General features: G+C 37.7%; 1 protein-coding gene and 1 long non-coding RNA gene across 2 annotated transcripts in view; one reads left to right on the top strand and one right to left on the bottom strand.

Annotated features, from left to right (window-relative positions):
- The window catches only part of TTN (titin), a 278,608-nt gene that overhangs the window by 19,142 nt on the left and 236,817 nt on the right, over positions 1-22,649 (top strand). The window contains exons 14-40 of the mRNA XM_030802350.1: positions 2,414-2,707; positions 2,813-2,935; positions 4,236-4,517; positions 4,782-4,847; positions 5,503-5,761; positions 5,960-6,023; positions 6,135-6,350; positions 7,294-7,436; positions 8,374-8,579; positions 9,442-9,675; positions 9,786-10,030; positions 10,929-11,200; positions 11,320-11,484; positions 11,587-11,755; positions 11,855-13,548; positions 13,702-13,983; positions 14,424-14,690; positions 14,787-15,059; positions 15,170-15,433; positions 15,526-15,786; positions 17,834-18,094; positions 18,630-18,893; positions 18,985-19,245; positions 19,365-19,625; positions 20,380-20,640; positions 21,158-21,299; positions 21,389-21,554. Coding sequence (XP_030658210.1) covers positions 2,414-2,707; positions 2,813-2,935; positions 4,236-4,517; positions 4,782-4,847; positions 5,503-5,761; positions 5,960-6,023; positions 6,135-6,350; positions 7,294-7,436; positions 8,374-8,579; positions 9,442-9,675; positions 9,786-10,030; positions 10,929-11,200; positions 11,320-11,484; positions 11,587-11,755; positions 11,855-13,548; positions 13,702-13,983; positions 14,424-14,690; positions 14,787-15,059; positions 15,170-15,433; positions 15,526-15,786; positions 17,834-18,094; positions 18,630-18,893; positions 18,985-19,245; positions 19,365-19,625; positions 20,380-20,640; positions 21,158-21,299; positions 21,389-21,554 — 7,395 coding nt within the window. The remainder of the gene's footprint in view (positions 1-2,413; positions 2,708-2,812; positions 2,936-4,235; positions 4,518-4,781; positions 4,848-5,502; positions 5,762-5,959; positions 6,024-6,134; positions 6,351-7,293; positions 7,437-8,373; positions 8,580-9,441; positions 9,676-9,785; positions 10,031-10,928; positions 11,201-11,319; positions 11,485-11,586; positions 11,756-11,854; positions 13,549-13,701; positions 13,984-14,423; positions 14,691-14,786; positions 15,060-15,169; positions 15,434-15,525; positions 15,787-17,833; positions 18,095-18,629; positions 18,894-18,984; positions 19,246-19,364; positions 19,626-20,379; positions 20,641-21,157; positions 21,300-21,388; positions 21,555-22,649) is intronic.
- On the bottom strand, positions 8,941-11,978 carry LOC115832315. The gene is made up of 2 exons (XR_004027721.1): positions 10,149-11,978; positions 8,941-9,066 (listed from the first exon to the last, which is right to left on the bottom strand). It is a non-coding gene; the product is annotated as an uncharacterized LOC115832315 (long non-coding RNA).

The raw sequence follows: 22,649 nt of genomic DNA, 5'->3' as shown, positions 1-22,649 counted from the left end.
TCCCTCAGTGTCATTTTCTAACTCTACATCTTTTTTTTTCTAAGATATGATTTAAAATAAACTTTTTTAAACCTTTACTCAAGTCTAACATTTAATGGCATACCAGCCTTTCAGAAGTCTCATAAATGACAGAAATTCCACTATGCAACATACTTCATGACTGATTAACTTTTTATTTTGGTTTCCATTCAAATTTTATCATGAATTGACTATCTTATTTTTGTTAAAAATTAGCTAAGGATGGAAGCTGAGAAAATGTTTATACCTAAAGTAGTAGTTACCACTGCAAAATCTGCTGAACCAGCCACACCGCCAATGACTAGAGAAGGATTCGCTATTAAACAAGAACAAACACATCTTTTTCGAGAAGAGATGAAAACTGATGCTATGGAGGTGAAAAGTATTGTTTCATCCCATTTCATCATCAACTCTCATAACTTTTCATCCATCATGAATTGTGCTTCTAGTGTTCCATCTAATTGCTTAACTGATCAATCAAACAATAGAGATGGTTAGATTCATTCCATCCTCCAGTTGAACAGTGAGCATTTCTAGTAGTGAAAAGTCAGACCAAATAATACTCTTCTTTATGTCTCCTAAATTTATTCTCAGCATTTAACTGGTATGAATTGGAGTATTCTAGTCCAATTTGTCTTCCTGCTTCTCTAGATTACAAGCATATGAGAGATATCAAAGTCCACTAAGAAATAAAAGCAGTTACCAGCGTACTCATTTGTAGTCCACCAATAAGTGTGTGTATATAAATTTGATATACAATAATTCAAGGAAAAAACAGACAGATGCTTCCTCAATTTAAAATATTCTACCATGATTAAGATTTTTCCGTATGTTTAAAATCAAGAACAAAATTTAAATATTTCTTTCAGTTGTGTGATATTTAGTCAAATGACAGTTTCTATGACAGTTTCTTTTATCATTGTTAAAATAAAATTAAGACTTAACCTGACTACTTCATATCAGACTGGCTAAAAAGTTCAAATGAGATATAGTGGAAATGTGATCACTCCACAAGCAAAATAATATTTATTTATTTAGTGTTATCTGTTGAAGATGTTAACATTTTAAAATGTCTATACAATTAAAGTCAGCTCATTGCCAATATAGTTTTTAAAAAAGAAACAAATAAATGGACAAACTTAACTCACCTAAGCCTCACGTGTATTTTATGTTTTTTTCTGAGATGATGCAATCTAAAGTGAAGATGGTATTTGCAGTCCTTTGAGGCAGATGAAATTGTTTGTGTCTTCCTAAAAGGAAGACCTGGATAAAGCTCATGATCACTAAAGACCCAATTCCATCTCAGAAAAATCTCATTTATATCTTGAATGTTTCAGAGAATAATTTTTAAAGATATACAGGTAGCATAGTAGAATGTTTCCGATGCATTCTAGATTCTATTCACAGGTATAGAAAACTGAATATTAATAAAATTTTCCAATCTTACTTTTAAAATGCACTTTTAAAATGTACTTTTAAAATGAACATGGCTATGTGATTTTTGCGGTATGCCGTTTCCAAGTATCACATAGAATCGTAATACCTAAGCCACATCAGCTAGTTTGCCTTCTTTAAAAGAACTCTCCTCTGCAAATTATATTTCCATTTATGTTCATCAGACTCAGAAACAAGAAAATAATATTTGTTTCATTCTTCGCTTTAACTCTCCATAATAATGAAAGTAAATTAAACTTCAATGTGAAAGATTGTTCTCTTGAATCCAAACATGATAACACTTTCATTTTAATCACAATATTTTCATTTGCACAGGGTTCTCTTTGTCATCTGTGTGTTTTAAGAAAGGTATTTTCTGATAGATTAAACAAATCTTACCATTAGGGAATCATAAGTAAATTCATATGCTCACTCTGTGTTCGTGAGCTTTCACGTTATGTCCGATTTGCATGCAACCATATAACTCTGTAGTCACTGATTTTTCTGGATGGGCTGATGACGGTATTGGAGTGCACTTATATCATCACTGTCCCTGCATTGACACCAGACTAAATGGTCAGCAAGATAATAAAAATAATCAGTGAAAAGAACCAGCTCCAAAATTCTGATTTTCCAATTGCTGATTGATTGTCTGCCTGGAAAAATTCTAGAAAATTTCAAGCTCTCCTTAAGATTTTATGTTCATATTGTGATTGTCCCATGTTGTGTATATGTGATTTAATGTCTAGTATAATTAAGCAGGTGTACAGAGAGCATACCTAAATAGATGTCTGTACAATATAATAATGAAATAGTATGTAAAAGTGTTTCTGAAATACATTTCTAGACACATTAACACTGCTGTATAATGTGGATGCCATCTGCCTGCCCTGATGCCTAGGAGATATTCCAGCCTGATCTCGATATTCCTATGTATTAATTCTGGAAACCTTGTCTCCAGGTGGACGTTGGAAAAAAGGCTGAAGCTGTAGCAACAGTTGTTGCTGCAGTAGACCAGGCCCGAGTCAGAGAGCCCAGAGAGCCTGGGCATCTTGAAGAATCCTATGCTCAGCAGACCACTTTGGAGTACGGATATAAGGAACGCATTTCCGCCGCAAAGGTAGCTGAGCCTCCCCAACGTCCAGCCTCAGAACCCCACGTTGTCCGTAAAGCAGTCAAGCCTAGAGTAATCCAGGCTCCTTCTGAGACTCATATCAAAACTACTGATCAAATGGGAATGCACATATCATCACAGGTGAGTCTATACCTGCTGATTTTTCACCTTGTTCATGGTAAAGCAAGCCTCACTGCTGTGGTCATCTGGTGATCAATGGTATCACTGAGTTTCATTTCAATGCAGATCAAGAAAACTACAGATCTAACAACGGAAAGATTAGTCCATGTGGATAAACGCCCCCGCACAGCTAGCCCTCACTTTACTGTTTCAAAAATTTCTGTTCCTAAGACAGAACATGGATATGAGGTAAGAAGTTACAGAGCATGATACAGAAATGTTTAAAGGAAATAAGTATCTAACCTGTGAAATAGAGCATCTTTGGGGTAGGCCAATGGAGGCTTCTTTTTTGGTGATGTGTGTGTGTGTGTGTGTGTGTGTGTGTGTGTGTGTGTGTGTGTGTGTGTTTGCATTCACAGTGGGCCCAGACGCCCTAAAGGTTTGGTTTCTGAAACTCGCCCAGGGGAGTGAGCCTAGAGTCACAAGTGGTTATCTTATACCTCTGAGGAGACACAAATCCACACAAGCTACTCTCTAGTTCACATTTCAGGGACAGCTCAAACTCAATTGTTTTGATTACTATTGTTCTAATTATTTTGTGAAAGGTAATGTGTTACACAGCATAGTTTTACTTATGCTATGAGATATTTCAGAGTAACTTAACTGTGAATGTGTTTCAATAATAAAGACAGACATTGAGAAATCATATATTTATATACTCAATGTAGCAAGATGGAGAGGTGGTACTGTATGGTGGTTGGGTTGGATTGTGGAATCAAATAGCTCTGGATTAATGCCCTATCTTCCCCCTTATAACCTGTCATGAGGAGGAAGTAAGCATACATGTAAAGTGCAAGTAAAAAGGACATAAAAACCTTAAGTTGTCAGCATGTAATAAATCCTTGATATTAGTCACTATTGTTATTATACATATCCAAGAAATAGAACCCAAACTTTCTATGCCTTCAAAGAACTGTAAGTTACATATAACGCCTATATTTGATTTAGTCCCAAATTACAAAACAAATAACCATAGACCACAACAGAATAAAAGCAGTAAGGAAACCTTTAAAATATTTTTTCTGAATGTCTTCATGTTTACCTTTCACGTAGATTTGTGGCTAAAACCCAAAGGTACTATTGCAAAGTAGTTCTTAGGAATTTACCAACAATTTCAATAATTTCTTAATTTTGAATCTCCCACTGTGGTATTTTCAAAAGTGGCATTCATCGGAATGGTTAAGTGAAAATTCATGATTAAGCTTTAGAAGATCTTGTCCTTTTATGATAAAGGCTGTAAAATAAGGAGTTCTGAATACAACTCTTTAAAAAAGATATTTTAAAATTTGTTTTACAAACTAACAGGCATGACAAGGAGCTTTATAATTGGCTTATCTCTAACTGACTTTTCATTAACTGTGTGATAATGAGTGATAATGAGAACATTAAAAAACAGACCTCATAGAAAATAGGCTCAGACTCAGTCCAAGAGGGCTAGCCATCGGAGAATGGTTAAATGACTTTATTTTCTGACTCTGTTTCCATGTAGGCATCAATAGCCGGTAGTGCTATTGCCACATTACAAAAAGAGTTGTCAGCCACATCTTCTGCTCAGAAGATCACCAAATCGGTGAAGGCTCCTACTGTGAAGCCCAGCGAGACTAGAGTAAGGGCAGAGCCCGCACCCTCACCACAATTCCCCTTCGCTGACACGCCAGATACTTACAAGAGTGAAGCTGGCGTTGAGGTGAAAAAGGAAGTAGGGGTGAGCATCACTGGCGCCACCATCCGTGAGGAGCGCTTTGAAGTACTGCACGGACGCGAAGCCAAGGTTGGTCACTGGTTACCTGCTGTTACATGGTCCACTCCCATTGAGCAGGGCCAGGTGGTTAGCTAGTTTGTACTGAAAAGTAGCCAGTGGAGTCTTGCCTTTCTCCTTTACCATACTAAGACCTGATTTTTATGCAGCATAGTATGGGTCAGAGATCATTTTCTCAAATTATTTTTATAATTATATAATGTTGCATGAGCTAAGAGTTTATGAGATTTCCCTTAATTTCATGAGCATTTTGTAATATAATTTGTAAAAATCTAGGTAACAGAAACAGCAAGAGTACCAGCACCTGTTGAAATTCCTGTTACCCCACCAACTTTGGTCTCGGTGAGTAAAGAAGTTGATTATGTTGGACCCTATTCATATCTGCTCAAATCATTTTAATACGTGTTTGCAAAGATCAGTTTCTGAAATTAATACAAAAATGACATTAGTGAGCTTACAGATGCTCATTTTAAGACCGTATTTGGTCTGGAAGACCATACTTGACCATATTTGGCAAGGAAGAGGGGAACTCTATGTGGTACATCATTCATGGATTCAAAAGATTTAATGAGCTTCTAATATGCAGAAGGCATTACTGCAGGAGCTGTGGAGACATAAAGACCAATCCATCCCTCTTTGAAATATTTTCTTTGCCATCAGAAAAAATGTACATAAACAAGCATAATAAAATATATAAGGTGATAAGCATCACAACAGAAGGAGAATCCATGGGAGGGATAGATTCATTCCAGTTGGTGATACCATGGCAAAGCTTTGTTGAATAGGTAGCATTTGCTATTGAGCCTTACAGCTCTTTACTAATATATTAGTACATTATATAAATATTAGTCTCTCTACTATTATTTCTGGAGTCCTGATTAAAAGGCCATTTTGTGGCAGTTGAAATGCATAAGTTCAAACTCCACATTTGTTACAAAACAGAAATGATTAATGAATATGTACACATATCATTATTTATTTTTTCTCTTCTCTTCAGGGCTTAAAAAATGTGACTGTCATAGAAGGTGAATCTGTCACCTTGGAGTGCCACATCTCTGGATACCCATCCCCGACAGTGACTTGGTACAGGGAAGACTACCAAATCGAAAGTTCCATTGACTTCCAGATAACCTTCCGGAGTGGAATTGCTCGTCTTATGATTCGCGAAGCGTTTGCGGAAGACAGCGGGCGATTTACTTGCAGTGCTGTAAACGAGGCTGGAACCGTCAGTACATCCTGCTATCTGGCTGTGCAGGGTTAGTGGCCACCCTCCCACAGTCCTAATGCACATGCCATCACTTGCATCTGACACTCTTTTCCACAATATGGTTTCTGTGCACCTTGAAATGATGTCCCTTTTTGGAACTTGGGGGGAGATTATATGGTCAATTTAACTGTCAGTGCTAAGCAGGGGTCACTAAACATCTCAGTGAGAAACTTTTGTCTTCTTTTAGTGTCAGAAGAATTTGAAAAGGAAACCACAGGCGTGACTGAGAAATTTACTACAGAAGAGAAACGGTAAAACATTTTGCTAATTAGTAGCTGTTCTAGTACAATTTTGACTTTCAGCCCTATCAGTATTGGCAAATTGCAATCCAGAAGCTAATATGAGGGGAATTCTCTTTCCAGCTTTGTTGAGTCAAGAGATGTGGTTATGACTGATACTAGCATCACAGAGGAACAAGCAGGGCCTGGAGAACCTGCTGCGCCTTACTTTATTACAAAACCAGTGGTCCAGAAACTGGTGGAAGGTGGGAGTGTGGTGTTTGGATGCCAAGTTGGCGGCAACCCAAAGCCCCATGTATACTGGAAAAAATCTGGTGTTCCTCTAACCACTGGATACAGGTATTTTGATGGCTGAATATAGAGTTCTCTGTAACTTGTATGATAAGTACATGAAGCCTAGAGTAGAATTTACTTACCCACTGACCCTGAGCATAGGCTGTTTCATTGTGGAGACTTCTTAGTTTGTTTTGAGGTATTTTTACATTTTTTTGTGCATTTTATTTCCTAAGAAATAAAGCTATGTGACAAAAGTGGATGGGAGATATATTTCTTTACATTATAGTTTAATTCATTGAGGTTGCAAAAGCAGAGAAAATATGGATTTTCACACACACACACACACACACACACACACACACTCTTCCAGAAAAGATTTGAGACAATTTTCAATAAAAACATGTAATAACCAAGTGACTAAAAGATAGAAGAATAGCCATGTAATGAAGAAGAAAGCTAGTTATGCACAAAAATCTATGCTCGTAATTTTTCTTCAGTTCAATATAAAATTTAGCTCTGAATATTTTGCAATTTAAGATAAAAAGAGCAACCTGGTTATCTAAAAATGTAGGTGCCGTACCTTAATAATAATAAATATAATGTATCAGAGAGTTAATACTGACATATTTAAAGGAATTTATTGTTTTAATTATTCATTTGATCTCTGAATGAAATAATGAGAAATATAACGAACAAAGCGAAAATACCTGTTGTTTAAGTGACTTGATCATTTGCTAACATAAACTCTGAAAACCACTTAATTTCATGACTGATTCTAGCAATAAATATTCTTTAAAATGAATATTTTAACTTATTTGGCCCTAATTACTCATGTTCTTGCATTTTTCTCAATTTTCAGCAATCTTATAATCTATTGTGGGGCTTAGTCATATGTTTAGGGTCATTGAATTTTATACCACAGATCTACTCACAGATAAGTCCAATTATTTTACCCACAGAAGGGTTGTTGATAACTGATTTTTAAATTTTGTACATTTACATAAAGATACAAAGTGAGTTACAACAAACAAACCGGTGAATGCAAGCTGGTGATTTCTATGACTTTTGCCGATGATGCTGGAGAATACACTATTGTTATTCGTAATAAGCATGGAGAAACTTCTGCATCTGCTTCCTTGCTTGAAGAAGGTAAGTGCAACCCTAGTTTCTATGTGCATGATAAGAACTGAAATACAAGGAGATAGCAGTGCTGTCCGTTTGCTGAAAAACCTGTTGCCATTTACTGGTTTTGATACTTTGCCCCAGTGTCTTTGCCTCAGTTGTATGGAAAATGTTTTAGACCACATGGCCTCAAAAACTATACTGGCGTCAAACTTCCGAGGTTCTAGCGATATTTTCTGTTTGGTGTATTTGTTTCTAGGCATATCATGCCTCTGAAAATGCAGAGATTCTAAATCCAGTTGCCTTCCAGGCCCAGGCAGGTAACAGTGAGCTCAATGAAAACAGTGGCAAACTGGAGAGTAGGTGCCCTGCCTCAAAGAGACAGTAGCTGTGTTGTTGCCAGGCACGCACCAGGCTGTTACCAGGCACGCACCAGGCTGTTACCAGGCTCAGTGTTGCTAGAGCTCCTGATATTTTAAAGAAAACCTGGAAGTCAGGATTTTCAATGTTTATGACTTGAAAACAAATGCAATAGCTTTCATGCTAGACTGTTCACATTTACAGTGAACTGGTTCACACTCTGTTTCATTTGACCTACACAGTATCCCTTAGAGGAAATTACAATATTATCTTCATTTAGCAGATAAAGCACTCAATATTCAGGAAGGTAAATGAATTATTAAAAGCCACACAGCAAATTAGGAAGACCTCCATGGTAGATCCCCCCAAAACTGACTGCTAATATAAAATTCTTTCTACAATTGTAGTGGCTGGTTTGATTTGTTAGTGTAAGTTCGGTTTCCAAATTCCATCTAGAAAGTATCGAGCACTTCAAGAGTAGATATTTGGAAAATTTGGCTCTTGGTTATCAACTTTCCCCAGTGTAGAGTTTACCTGAATGCATAGTGGTATGACTGTTTTCTAATAAGAACATTAAAAATTAACTTACGTTCTTAACTCTTAGCTGATTATGAGTCACTGATGAAGTCCCAGCAAGAAATGCTTTACCAGACACAAGTGACTGCATTTGTTCAAGAACCCAAAGTTGGAGAAACAGCACCTGGATTTGTATACTCTGAGTATGAAAAAGAGTATGAGAAAGAACAAGCCTTAATTAGGAAGAAAATGGCCAAAGATACTGTAGTGGTCAGAACTTATGTAGAAGATCAGGTGAGTATAAAAATAATGACCAACCAGGCCAGGCGCGGTGGCTCAAGCCTGTAATCCCAGCACTTTGGGAGGCCGAGGCGGGTGGATCACGAGGTCAGGAGATCGAGACCATCCTGGCTAACATGGTGAAACCCCGTCTCTACTAAAAATACAAAAAATTAGCCGGGCGTGGTGGCAGGCACCTGTAGTCCCAGCTACTCGGGAGGCTAAGGCAGGAGAATGGCGTGAACCCGGGAGGCGGAGCTTGCAGTGAGCCGAGATCGCGCCACTGCACCCCAGCCTGGGGGACAGAGCAAGACTCCGTCTCAAAATAATAATAATAATAATAATAATAATAATAATGACCAACCAAACCATTTCATAAATTATACTTTCCTTTTTTTGTTTGATATTTTCATTTACAAGTGATGAGCTCAGGGTTAGACAGCTATTAGCAGGTCCAAGTTAACTGCTGCTAAGTTTCCTTAATCTTCATGGTATGTTGCACCTGTGAGTTTAGAAATAGAGATTACATATAGGCCATAAATGTGACTTTAGAAATAGAGTTTATAATATATTAAGGAAAAGATCAATATTAGTACAGCTGAGTTCATTCATGCCAAGATCTCGTCATCTGTGTGATAAGCTAATGTAACCTCTAACCCAAATCTAACTCCTGCTTTTGGAATACCTTTCTACCCAAGATGTCACAGCATTCACTGGGAAAGATGACTATAATGCAGATTAAAACAAACAAACCAAAAAGTCTTCTAGATTCTTCTCCCAGCTAAAAAATTCAACAGTCTAGCTCAGATACATCTCCTTAAATAATTTATATCAGTAAGGATATGTATTTTTAACAGACCATAATCTTTTTGCATAGGAATTCCATATTTCTTCCTTTGAAGAGAGACTTATTAAAGAAATTGAATATAGAATAATAAAGACTACATTAGAAGAACTTCTTGAAGAAGATGGAGAAGAAAAGATGGCAGTTGACATTTCTGAATCTGAAGCTGTTGAATCAGGATTTGATTTAAGAATCAAGAATTATAGAATTCTTGAGGGGATGGGTGTCACTTTTCATTGCAAGATGTCTGGATATCCATTACCAAAGGTAAAATATAAACATTTATCATACCTCCTTGCCACAGTAAAGATACAAGTTGGTTAAAATATAACTATTTGATGTAAATTTTATTCATACATGCATGGTATTCTTTGCAGATTGCTTGGTACAAAGATGGCAAGCGCATCAAACATGGAGAAAGATACCAAATGGACTTTCTACAAGATGGCAGAGCTAGTCTGCGTATACCTGTTGTTCTTCCAGAAGATGAAGGAATCTACACTGCATTTGCCAGCAATATTAAAGGAAATGCAATCTGCTCAGGGAAATTGTATGTGGAGCCTGCTGCACCACTTGGAGCTCCGACTTACATCCCCACACCAGAGCCAGTGAGCAGAATCAGGTAAGACTTGTAATAATTTGGATTATTTAGTATGTAAATTGTTTTCAAAACATCAAATAGTAGCAAATTGCTATTGTGTAAGAAGAAAATCGAGGGCTAAGATGGCACAGAAACTTACCATTGGCAACACCAACAGTTGCCAGGAGTGTTTATTTCTTGCACCTATGTAAGATGAGCAAAGAATTTTCATCAGTGTATCATACTATTTATTTTCCTAGTGCTATAGCTAATATCACAATAGATCTTATTTGACACCTGATTTTTACATATGTAAATTTGTACAACAGCCCTGCAATAAAAAGATGACTATTATTGGTTTGGAAATAGGAACACTGAGGCGCTGGGAATCTACGAAAATTGCCTTAATTCATCCAACCTGTAAGTGGTGGTGCCAGCATTCAAACTCCAAGTCAGTCTGGCTGCAATGTGTAGATGGAGTCTTGTTTTGCTTTGTTTTGTTTCCAAATTCATTTCTATGTTTTCCTCCTCTGAGATAAAGAATGTATGTTTTTTATTTTTCCATAAATGTATTCATTGATTTACTTATCCAACCAACATTTATTAGGATGTTTTAGTAGTTAAATCAAAAAAGTCTAGTGACTGATTAAATCCAAGTGGTAAGGAAAAGAGAGTATTGAGGATTATTCCAAGATTTTTGAGCCTGGGTACCTGGATGTACTGAATGACTACCAGCCAAAATTGAGAATATAGGAAAAACATAGTTGTGGGGGCAACAATAATATATTCTATTTTAGATCTGAATGAGTTTGAGGTGTCTTCTAATACATGCAAGAAGTAAATTCTAAAATAACATGAATAATGAATAAGACAAAATGAAGTTTGTTTTGCTGAGTTTTCTTTATGCCTCATGAAAGTAATGTTTGTCTTTGTTTTGCAGATCTCTCTCTCCACGTTCAGTGAGCAGGTCTCCTATACGCATGTCTCCTGCACGGATGTCACCTGCAAGGATGTCTCCTGCACGGATGTCCCCTGCAAGAATGTCACCTGGACGTAGGCTGGAGGAGACAGATGAGTCACAACTTGAGAGACTATATAAACCAGTCTTTGTGTTAAAACCTGTTTCTTTCAAATGTTTAGAAGGGCAAACTGCCAGATTTGACTTAAAGGTTGTTGGTAGACCTATGCCAGAGACGTTCTGGTTTCATGATGGTAAGTATGATAAGTTTTTGCTCATGAATCATAAAAACACAAAAACAAGCTTATGTATGTGTCTAACAATTTTTAAAAACTATTTTAAAATCTACTTTCTTTTAAACATATTTTCACAGGCCAGCAAATTGTCAATGACTATACCCATAAAGTAGTCATTAAAGAAGATGGTACTCAGTCACTAATTATTGTCCCTGCCACACCCAGTGATTCTGGGGAATGGACTGTGGTTGCCCAAAACAGGGCAGGCAGGTCATCAATTTCAGTGATTTTAACTGTGGAAGGTAAAATGAGATAAAATAAAAATAAATGAATTTTCTTATCACTTGGGTTATAAACAGGTATTTCAGCCTTACTCCCCCTAAATCATGACCTTTCTCTTTCAGCTGTGGAACATCAGGTAAAACCGATGTTTGTAGAAAAACTGAAAAATGTCAATATAAAGGAAGGTTCCCGACTTGAAATGAAAGTCAGAGCTACGGGTAACCCCAACCCTGACATTGTATGGTTGAAAAACAGTGACATCATTGTGCCTCATAAATATCCCAAAATCAGGTAAGTGTGGAAATAATAAAGCTAAGCTCATTATGCAAATCCAATAACCAGGGAAGCTATACTACTATATTGATTATTCCCTCCCCCAACTTTTTATAGAATTGAAGGAACCAAGGGAGAAGCTGCCCTTAAAATCGATTCCACTGTCAGCCAAGATTCTGCCTGGTATACTGCGACTGCTATTAATAAAGCTGGCAGAGACACTACAAGATGCAAAGTAAATGTTGAAGTTGAGTTTGCAGAGCCTGAGCCAGAGAGAAAGTTAATCATCCCACGGGGGACATATAGAGCAAAGGAGATTGCAGCCCCAGAACTGGAGCCCCTCCATTTGCGATATGGTCAAGAGCAATGGGAAGAAGGTGACCTCTATGACAAAGAGAAACAACAGAAACCATTTTTCAAGAAAAAACTCACTTCCTTAAGACTTAAGCGCTTTGGGCCTGCCCACTTTGAATGCAGGCTAACACCCATTGGCGACCCAACGATGGTGGTGGAGTGGCTCCATGATGGAAAGCCACTTGAAGCAGCCAACAGGCTCCGTATGATCAATGAATTTGGGTACTGCAGCCTTGATTATGGCGTTGCATATTCTAGAGACAGTGGTATCATTACTTGCAGAGCCACTAACAAATATGGAACAGATCACACATCTGCTACCCTTATTGTTAAAGATGAGAAAAGTCTTGTGGAAGAATCACAATTGCCTGAGGGGAGGAAAGGCTTACAGAGAATTGAAGAATTAGAGAGAATGGCTCATGAAGGTGCACTTACAGGTGTAACAACAGATCAGAAAGAAAAGCAAAAGCCAGACATTGTCTTGTTCCCAGAGCCAGTTAGAGTACTTGAAGGGGAGACCGCAAGGTTCCGCTGCAGGGTAACAGGCTACCCTCAGCCCAAAGTCAACTGGTACCTCAATGGACAGCTCATCCGCAAAAGCAAAAGGTTCAGAGTTCGCTATGATGGTATCCATTACCTGGACATCGTGGACTGCAAATCATACGACACAGGTGAAGTGAAGGTCACCGCGGAAAATCCTGAAGGTGTGATAGAGCATAAAGTGAAGCTTGAGATTCAACAGAGGGAAGATTTTAGGTCTGTCCTTAGGAGAGCTCCTGAACCAAGGCCTGAGTTTCACGTGCACGAACCAGGAAAGCTTCAGTTTGAAGTACAAAAAGTGGATAGACCTGTTGACACCACTGAAACCAAAGAAGTTGTGAAGTTGAAAAGGGCTGAAAGAATTACCCATGAAAAAGTGCCCGAAGAGTCGGAAGAGCTGCGCAGTAAATTCAAGCGCAGAACAGAAGAGGGCTATTATGAAGCCATTACCGCTGTGGAGCTCAAGTCTCGAAAAAAGGATGAATCCTATGAGGAACTCCTCAGGAAGACAAAAGATGAACTTCTCCACTGGACCAAAGAGTTAACTGAAGAGGAAAAGAAAGCTCTTGCCGAAGAAGGCAAAATCACGATTCCAACTTTTAAACCTGATAAGATTGAACTAAGTCCTAGTATGGAGGCTCCAAAAATCTTCGAAAGAATCCAAAGCCAAACAGTGGGCCAAGGATCTGATGCACACTTCCGGGTCAGAGTCGTGGGGAAACCAGACCCCGAATGTGAATGGTACAAAAATGGTGTCAAAATTGAACGATCTGACCGGATCTACTGGTACTGGCCCGAAGACAATGTTTGCGAATTGGTCATAAGAGATGTGACTGCTGAGGACTCTGCCAGCATCATGGTAAAAGCCATCAACATAGCTGGAGAAACCTCCAGTCACGCATTCTTACTTGTCCAAGGTAATTTGCATGTCTTTCCTTTGATGGACCTGTCTTTGTATTCAAGAATATCCATGAGTGTGTTTACTTTTATTTTCTTTCCCCATTCCTCAGGTTGAGAATTTAATTTAATATAATGTGCTCTCCCCTTTTTCCCCCACCTTTTTCTTGTAGCCAAGCAATTGATCACTTTCACACAGGAATTACAAGATGTTGTTGCTAAGGAAAAAGACACTATGGCAACCTTTGAATGTGAAACTTCAGAACCATTTGTCAAAGTGAAATGGTATAAAGATGGTATAGAGGTTCATGAGGGAGATAAATACAGGATGCACTCTGACAGAAAAGTTCACTTCCTCTCCATACTGTCCATTGATACGTCTGATGCTGAAGATTACAGCTGCGTACTTGTGGAAGATGAAAATATCAAAACGACTGCTAAACTTATTGTTGAAGGTATTCAACAAGGAAGGATTTCATTGTTTACCTAAGTTCTAAAGTCACCCTTAGCATGTGGTAAAATTAGCTATGCAATTTTTCTTTCATAAAACAATTATCTGAAAATTGACTATAAGTTTCATAGCCAGAATCATAAATTTATGTTCCTAATTAAGAATGTTAACAATTTGACCATTTGGATTTTTTAAAGCAGTATTATCTTGATTTTTAGCTTTTAAGTTTTTTACTGAAGCAAACTCTTTACTTTCAAAAATATTTGAAAATTAAAATAACTGCTTCTTACTGAAAATTTATCTCTCAGCCATCAGCAGGTAGATATTAAGAATATTCCTCATAGTATAAGGGAGATAAGAGACATACAAGACATCATCTCTATCCTAAGTCTAGATGCATACCTCTCCAAAAAAAATGATTTCTCTTTCTGTTATACACTTCAGGTGCAGTTGTTGAGTTTGTGAAAGAACTTCAGGACATAGAAGTCCCAGAATCATATTCAGGAGAATTAGAGTGCATTGTATCCCCAGAAAATATAGAAGGAAAATGGTATCATAATGGTGTGGAGCTTAAATCCAATGGCAAATACACAATTACATCTCGTCGTGGACGTCAGAACCTCACAGTCAAGGATGTAACCAAGGAGGACCAGGGAGAATATAGCTTTGTCATCGACGGGAAAAAGACAACCTGTAAACTAAAGATGAAACGTAAGTCTTCCCATTCCTGTCAGCCTGCTGTGAGCATCGTTATGGTTTATTGATAAAAAATGATCATAACATTCTTTTTCTCCCCATATATCACAGCCCGCCCCATTGCTATCCTACAAGGACTTACTGACCAAAAAGTCTGTGAGGGTGACATTGTTCAGCTTGAAGTTAAAGTCTCCTTGGAAAGTGTGGAAGGCGTCTGGATGAAAGACGGCCAAGAAGTGCAGCCCAGTGACAGGGTTCACATTGTGATAGACAAACAATCTCATATGCTGCTCATTGAAGACATGACTAAGGAAGATGCTGGAAATTACTCTTTCACCATTCCAGCCCTTGGCCTCTCCACCAGTGGGCGTGTCTCTGTTTATAGTGAGTCCTACTTATAAAACTTTATGTTTACACTATCAAGCAACATAAAGAACTTCAAGGAGCAGACAATTTCAACAAAATTCATTCATCCTGTGTGTATGATTTTGCAGGTGTGGACGTGATAACACCTCTAAAAGATGTTAACGTGATTGAAGGCACCAAGGCTGTGCTTGAATGTAAGGTCTCAGTCCCTGATGTGACTTCTGTTAAGTGGTACTTAAATGATGAACAAATCAAGCCTGATGACCGTGTGCAGGCCATTGTGAAAGGTACTAAACAGCGACTAGTCATTAACCGAACTCATGCTTCAGACGAAGGACCTTACAAGCTGATGGTTGGCAGAGTTGAAACCAACTGTAATCTGTCTGTAGAAAGTAAGGATTATTCTACTTATCTAATAATTACTTTAAGCATTCTACTTTCCCAGTGTAATAATAACCAAGAAATTATTTTATTTTTTCTCCAGAAATTAAAATTATCAGAGGTCTTCATGACCTTACCTGTACAGAAACTCAAAATGTGGTGTTTGAGGTTGAGCTGTCCCACTCTGGAATTGATGTCTTGTGGAATTTTAAGGACAAGGAAATCAAGCCTAGTTCTAAATATAAAATAGAAGCACATGGAAAAATATACAAATTGACAGTTCTAAATATGATGAAAGATGATGAAGGAAAATATACATTTTATGCGGGAGAAAATATGACATCTGGAAAACTTACTGTGGCAGGTTGGTATATTTATTAATCTAAATTCTTATGAGAGGTGATTGTTATTTTAAGAAATTATTATTCATTTCCCCCAAAATTCCTTTCAGTTTCCCACTTCCATGCCTCTGCTTATGCTGTTGCCAAAGCCAATAGTACTTGCAACACCATTCCCACCAGCCTAAATTACAAATGTTCTTCTAGGCCTACCTCAAACGTCACCTTCTCCATTAAACCTTCCTTAATCTCTCCATTTGTATATGATCTCTTCCTCCTCCAACCCCAGGATCACTTTATATGTGCCACTTTCCTAGTGTTTATTATGCACTTGTCTTATTCCCCATTTCCTCTTTCAATATCAGTGTATAAACTCCTGAAATCTGGAATTTTATTTGTATATTCCAATATATTGCAAATGACAGATAATCAATTGATGTTTGCTGAATTGAGCTTTATTTAAACTTTCTTAATCTAAAGAATTATTTCCTTTTTTTAGCCATTCTTGCTTCTTTAGCCTTTGTGCCTTTTATTTTCTTCCTACATTTTAATGAACTCAATAAATATTTTCAAAATACAGCTTAATGTAACTATCTCTTATGATATCATGTAGAAATAAGACCATCATTCAGTAGAATTTCTTAGCTTTACAATGAAGAATTAAAAATGTAAATCAATTGTCAGAAAAAACTAGAAGTCATCATTAATTTGTTTGGTTCATTACAGTTTAAATATTGAGGAGTTGAGATGTTACATTCAGATTGTGTTGTCCATTACATCTAGTATTGAAGCAAGTCATATGGTAATGATTTGTTTTATTTGGTATGAAAGTTTCGTGGTTTATACTTACTTACATTATAAGATTTCTTCAGAGATCAGACCATAAAAGACTTGTAAAACAAAATTTCAGATTCAGCATTTTTATACATATAATATAAATTACATGTTTTAAATGTGTGGAGACAGGAATAAACTATGAACCCCTCTGTGATTTCACCCAACGTTTTTAAAGTACCTACCATTGGTCAGACACTTGTAGAAACTCAGGACACAAAACTAAATAAGAAATGATTTTTTTCATCCATGTCCCTACAAAGGACATGAACTCATCCTTTTTTATGGCCGCATAGTATTCCATGGTGTATATGTGCCACAGCTGGAAACCATCATTCTCAGTAAACTATCGCAAGGACAGAAAACCAAACACCGCATGTTCTCACTCATAGGTGGGAATTGAACAATGAGAACACATGGACACAGGAAGGGGAATATCACACTCCGGGGACTGTTGTGGGATGGGGGGAGGGGGGAGGGACAGCATTAGGAGATATACCTAATGCTGAATGACGAGTTAATGGGTGCAGCGCACCAACATGGCACATGGATACATATGTAACAAACCTGCACATTGTGCACATGTACCCTAAAACTTAAAGTATAATAAAAAAAAAAGAATGTAAAAAAAAAAAAAAAGAAATGATTTTTTTCTTGAGAAATTCATAATTTAGAGAGGACAGATTACATAAGCAACTAGCTTGTTAAAGCAGTAATTATTTCTGCTAGTGGATGATAAGAGTGGAGGCAATGGGGTGAAACTTCATAGAATGGGTGACATTTGCCAACACAGTGATTTTTAGTATGTAGAAATCCTTAATGTAGTAGAAACATTGATGACTTGTACATTTTGTTTAGCAAATTTTTATGTAGTCAACATATCAGATTCCCAGGAAATAGTCATTAAAAGACCAAGTAAAATGCTTTTGAAGAAGAAGGAATTGGGTTAGAGGCTATCCCAGTGGTATACTGTTCTAAGAATTTCTTATTAATTCAGCAGTTGTTTTTTCTTCACAAAAGTTTTCTGATTCCAGTATTTCTCCTAATTATCAGTCATGCGTACTTAGAATAAGGGATTTCTTTGGTACCTTCTCAATATGGGTAAAAACAATCTTATAAACATTTCATGATTTCAAAATCATGTCCTTAAATTTGATATTTTATATTTACTTCTGCAAAGATTTTCCTATTGTGTGAATATGTTTAAAAGACTCATACTGTACATCTCTTGTTCCAAAGGTGGGGCCATCTCCAAGCCACTCACAGATCAGACCGTAGCTGAATCCCAGGAAGCTGTGTTTGAATGTGAAGTTGCCAACCCAGATTCCAAAGGTGAATGGTTGAGGGATGGCAAACACCTACCACTGACTAACAACATCAGAAGTGAGTCTGATGGCCACAAAAGGAGACTTATCATTGCTGCCACCAAATTAGATGACATTGGAGAATATACCTACAAGGTGGCCACCTCCAAAACATCTGCCAAACTCAAAGTTGAAGGTAAGTAACATAGGATTTGTCCTTTTCAAATAATATTACAATCTTGATCGTTATCATTTTAAAAGACAAATGATGTGGCCATTTTGGATACCATAAATTTTCATTTCATAAAGTCATTCTAGATCCTCTAAACCTTCCTGAGACACATACCACAAGGTACAAAATTGCTTATCAAATGCATTTATGCAAAAAAGCCATTTCTTAGGTTAAAGCTCTGTGAAACAGCTAAATCAGACACTGATTCTCCATTCGTCTTTCACCCTTCTCCAGCCAGTCTATTATGCTACTAATACATAGCTATGCCAACTTCATACTACTCAAGCATAGAAAAATCATTTCACGATGTACATGTCCAGTTGGATCCCAGATTCCCCTAAATAATCTCAGGTGTTTTTTAAAACAGAGGTGCTGCATAACTGCAAAATGTTTGGTAGCCATTCTTTTCCAGGGTGACTAAGCAATGATCTTGTTCAGGACTTCTTTTCCTTGATGATGTCATCTATATTTTCTAACCCAATCATAAATTTGTCTTTAGCTGTCAAAATTAAGAAGACCCTGAAGAACCTCACAGTGACAGAAACACAGGATGCTGTTTTCACTGTCGAGCTTACACACCCTAATGTCAAAGGTGTCCAGTGGATCAAAAATGGAGTTGTGCTGGAATCCAATGAAAAGTATGCTATCTCTGTCAAAGGAACAATTTATTCTCTGAGGATTAAAAACTGTGCCATCGTGGATGAGTCTGTTTATGGCTTCAGGCTTGGAAGGCTTGGAGCCAGTGCCAGACTGCATGTGGAGAGTAAGTTGATTTAGAAACACTTTACAAGTAGTCAGCCCATGGTTACCGTTAAGTTAACCCTATCACTGAATTGCCCCAATTTTCCTCTTAGCTGTCAAGATCATTAAAAAGCCAAAGGATGTGACAGCCTTGGAAAATGCCACTGTTGCCTTTGAAGTTAGTGTTTCCCATGACACCGTTCCAGTAAAATGGTTCCATAAGAATGTGGAAATTAAGCCAAGTGACAAACACAGACTGGTCTCAGAAAGGAAGGTCCACAAGCTGATGCTGCAGAACATCTCCCCCTCAGATGCTGGGGAATACACAGCTGTGGTCGGGCAATTGGAATGCAAAGCAAAACTGTTTGTGGAGAGTAAGTATCAGGCAGTCCCTACGGCCCTTTCCTTGATGAACCCCATGTATCTATTTGTTTGGTTTCATCTATTTTTTAAATAAATTGTATTAACTGAAGTGCTCTTTGATTTTACCAAGCATTACATATTACAAAAACCATGAAAAATATCGAGGTGCCTGAGACCAAAACTGCCTCTTTTGAGTGCGAGGTGTCCCACTTCAATGTCCCTTCCATGTGGCTGAAGAATGGTGTGGAAATTGAGATGAGTGAAAAGTTCAAGATAGTTGTGCAGGGAAAACTCCACCAGCTGATCATCATGAACACCAGCACAGAGGACTCGGCAGAATACACATTTGTCTGTGGCAATGACCAAGTCAGCGCCACCCTGACAGTCACCCGTAAGTTAAAAAATAATATATATATATATACACACATATATATATAAAATATGACATATTCAGTAGATTCATTGATATTCTATATCCTACACTTTTCTTTGCTGACCACTCAAAAATCCTTGATTGGGTGGGCAGGGTGGCTCAAGCTTGTAATCCCAGCACTTTGGGAGGCCAAGGCAGGAGAATCACTTGAGATCAAGATTTTGAGACCAGGCTGGGAAATACAATGAGATCCTGCCTCTAGCAAAGACAAAAGGAAAAAAAAATTAGCTGGGCATGGTGGCACACACTTGTAGTCCCCGCTACTCAGGAGGCTGAGGTGGGAAGATTGCTTGGGCCCAGAAGGCCAAGGCTGCAGTGAGCCACGATCACAGCACTGCACTCCAGCCTGGGCGACAAAGCGAGAGCCTGCCTCAAAAAAAAAAAAAAAAAAAATTGTTAATTAAAACATCTAGTATGTGGTTACACTGAGTAAAGCACTAGTATCTCCACCTGGATAAAATGTTCCAGTTAGAGTAGCATTGAAAGGCTACCTGGAAAGATGCCTCAGTGTCAATCACTTGATCTTTCTGTTCCTCTGTGAGTTGGCACTGTCCTGTATAGTACATGGAAGGTATCAAAGCTTATATCTCTAAACTGTAATCTCCTCAAAAGATGTACTAAAAACATTCCAAGTTTTTATTCTGCACCTGTTATAACCCACATCATATTTATGTAAAGTCTCCTTGGGTGTTTTTTCTTTTCTCCTTTGCAGCAATCATGATTACTTCCATGCTGAAAGACATCAACGCTGAAGAAAAAGACACTATTACTTTTGAGGTGACAGTGAACTATGAAGGCATCTCTTACAAATGGTTGAAGAATGGTGTGGAAATCAAATCAACTGACAAGTGCCAGATGAGAACCAAAAAGCTCACACACTCACTGAACATCAGGAATGTTCACTTTGGGGATGCTGCTGACTACACCTTTGTGGCTGGAAAAGCAACATCAACAGCCACACTTTATGTGGAAGGTATGGTTTCATAAATATTAGATCCATAGGAAAAATGTCATACATGCTTTATAAAATTTAGTGTATCAATTAATGAATGGATAAATAAAATGTGGGATAGCCATACAATGGGATATCATTCAGCAATAAAAAGGAAGCACTACGATATGCTACAACATGGAGGAACCTTTAAAACTTTATGCTAAGTGAAAGAAGCCAGAGACCATACAAAGACCACATATTGTATGATTCCATTTATATGAAATGTCCAAGATACACAAATCTATAGAGATGTAGATTGGTGGTTGCCTAGGTCTACAGGGGAGACAATAGAAAAGTCCTTGGGGTGATGGCTAAGGGTTACATGATTTCTTCTTGGGGAATGAAAATGTTCTAAAATTATGGTGATGGCTGCACAATGATGAATATACGGAAATTCATTGAATTGTATAATTTAAATTGGTGGATTGTATAGTATGTGAATTATATCTCAATAAAGCTGTGAAAAATGTTAATTTTTCTACATGCTATTTTCCAGCTCGTCATATAGAATTTAGGAAACACATTAAGGACATTAAGGTACTGGAGAAGAAGCGAGCCATGTTTGAATGTGAAGTTTCTGAACCTGACATCACTGTACAGTGGATGAAAGATGACCAGGAACTGCAGATCACAGACAGGTCGGTTGTTTTGTCTTGCTACATTCCGGTAATTCCCAGTTTCCTCTGAATCACCATACAGTAAACTCGAATTTCCATTTCATCCACAGAATAAAGATTCAGAAGGAGAAATATGTCCACCGCCTTCTGATCCCATCCACCCGGATGTCTGATGCTGGGAAGTACACAGTGGTGGCAGGAGGCAACGTGTCAACTGCAAAACTCTTTGTAGAAGGCAGAGATGTTCGCATCCGAAGTATTAAAAAGGAGGTTCAGGTATTGTCTACATACTAAATGTTTTGAAAAATCATCAGTAGTCCATAATCTATCATTTTATATTTTAATGTTTCCCTTTTACATTTTCTAACCACTGTCCTTTAAAGAATCAAATCAGCTCATTCTTACTTGGCTTAGACTCTCTTATGCTGACCTCAATTTAGTCACAGTTTCCACTCAGGGAATAAGGGTGTCCCTAGCAGCTGTCTAAATACGTTAATTAAAGCAGCTGTACAAATTTCTCTGTCTAATAAATGGCTGCTTGCCAAGCAGCAGCAACCGGAAAAGAATTAAAATGTAAATCGTGAGGTTCACACATCAATTAGAATTAAGGAAATTTAGAACAAGGTGACATTTTCTCAGAAGGTTTCTATCTATGGAGAGGCAAGTGTCAAGGGACTTAGTGGCTAGAAGTACTTTCTGTGAAGTCTAAGAGAAAGCCCTGTCCAAGCCGTGCTGGGTTCCTGGCAAAGATGCTGGGCACTTTTGCTGTCGGCTGCATTTACAGAGCTTGTCCTCATAAGTGTCCATCATCCCAAATGATATAATGGAGGAAACATGTCTAGAGAAATACCAGTTGAGTTCAGCTTTATCTTATTGCTCATCCGAAGAAAACCAGGCTTTACAGACTGTGGACCGTAATGAAAAAGCCTTCAATGAGGACTCAGATAACCTGAAGATGTCTTCCATCATTTATTTGCCAATTCTCAACCTCAGTGTTCTCACTCTTCAAATGAGGATAATAATTCCTACCTAGCCCACAAAGTTATTGTTCATATAAAATGAAATCAAATTAAGTAATAACTTTTTAGATAATAAAAAACCCCCAAATGTAAAGCATCATTATATCCCTTATTAGTAAATAAGAAGCAAACATTTAAGGATGAAATAATTGTCTCTTTGGGGCAGCTTCTTTCCTCCATGCAGGTGTAAACACAATTCTCTACAAGAGAAGTTTATGTACCATTTGTCCAATACTAGGCAGGAAAAATTAGAGAGTGCTATAATCAGCCAACTTATTACATTATAATATATTGTTTTCACATGCCATTCATTGACCAGTTTTAGAAATTGATTAACTGGTAGGACACCAGA

The sequence above is a fragment of the Nomascus leucogenys genome, chromosome 22a (assembly GCF_006542625.1).
Source record: "Nomascus leucogenys isolate Asia chromosome 22a, Asia_NLE_v1, whole genome shotgun sequence".
NCBI classification, from domain to species: domain Eukaryota; kingdom Metazoa; phylum Chordata; class Mammalia; order Primates; family Hylobatidae; genus Nomascus; species Nomascus leucogenys.
This window is presented reverse-complemented; position numbering and strand designations above follow the sequence as displayed.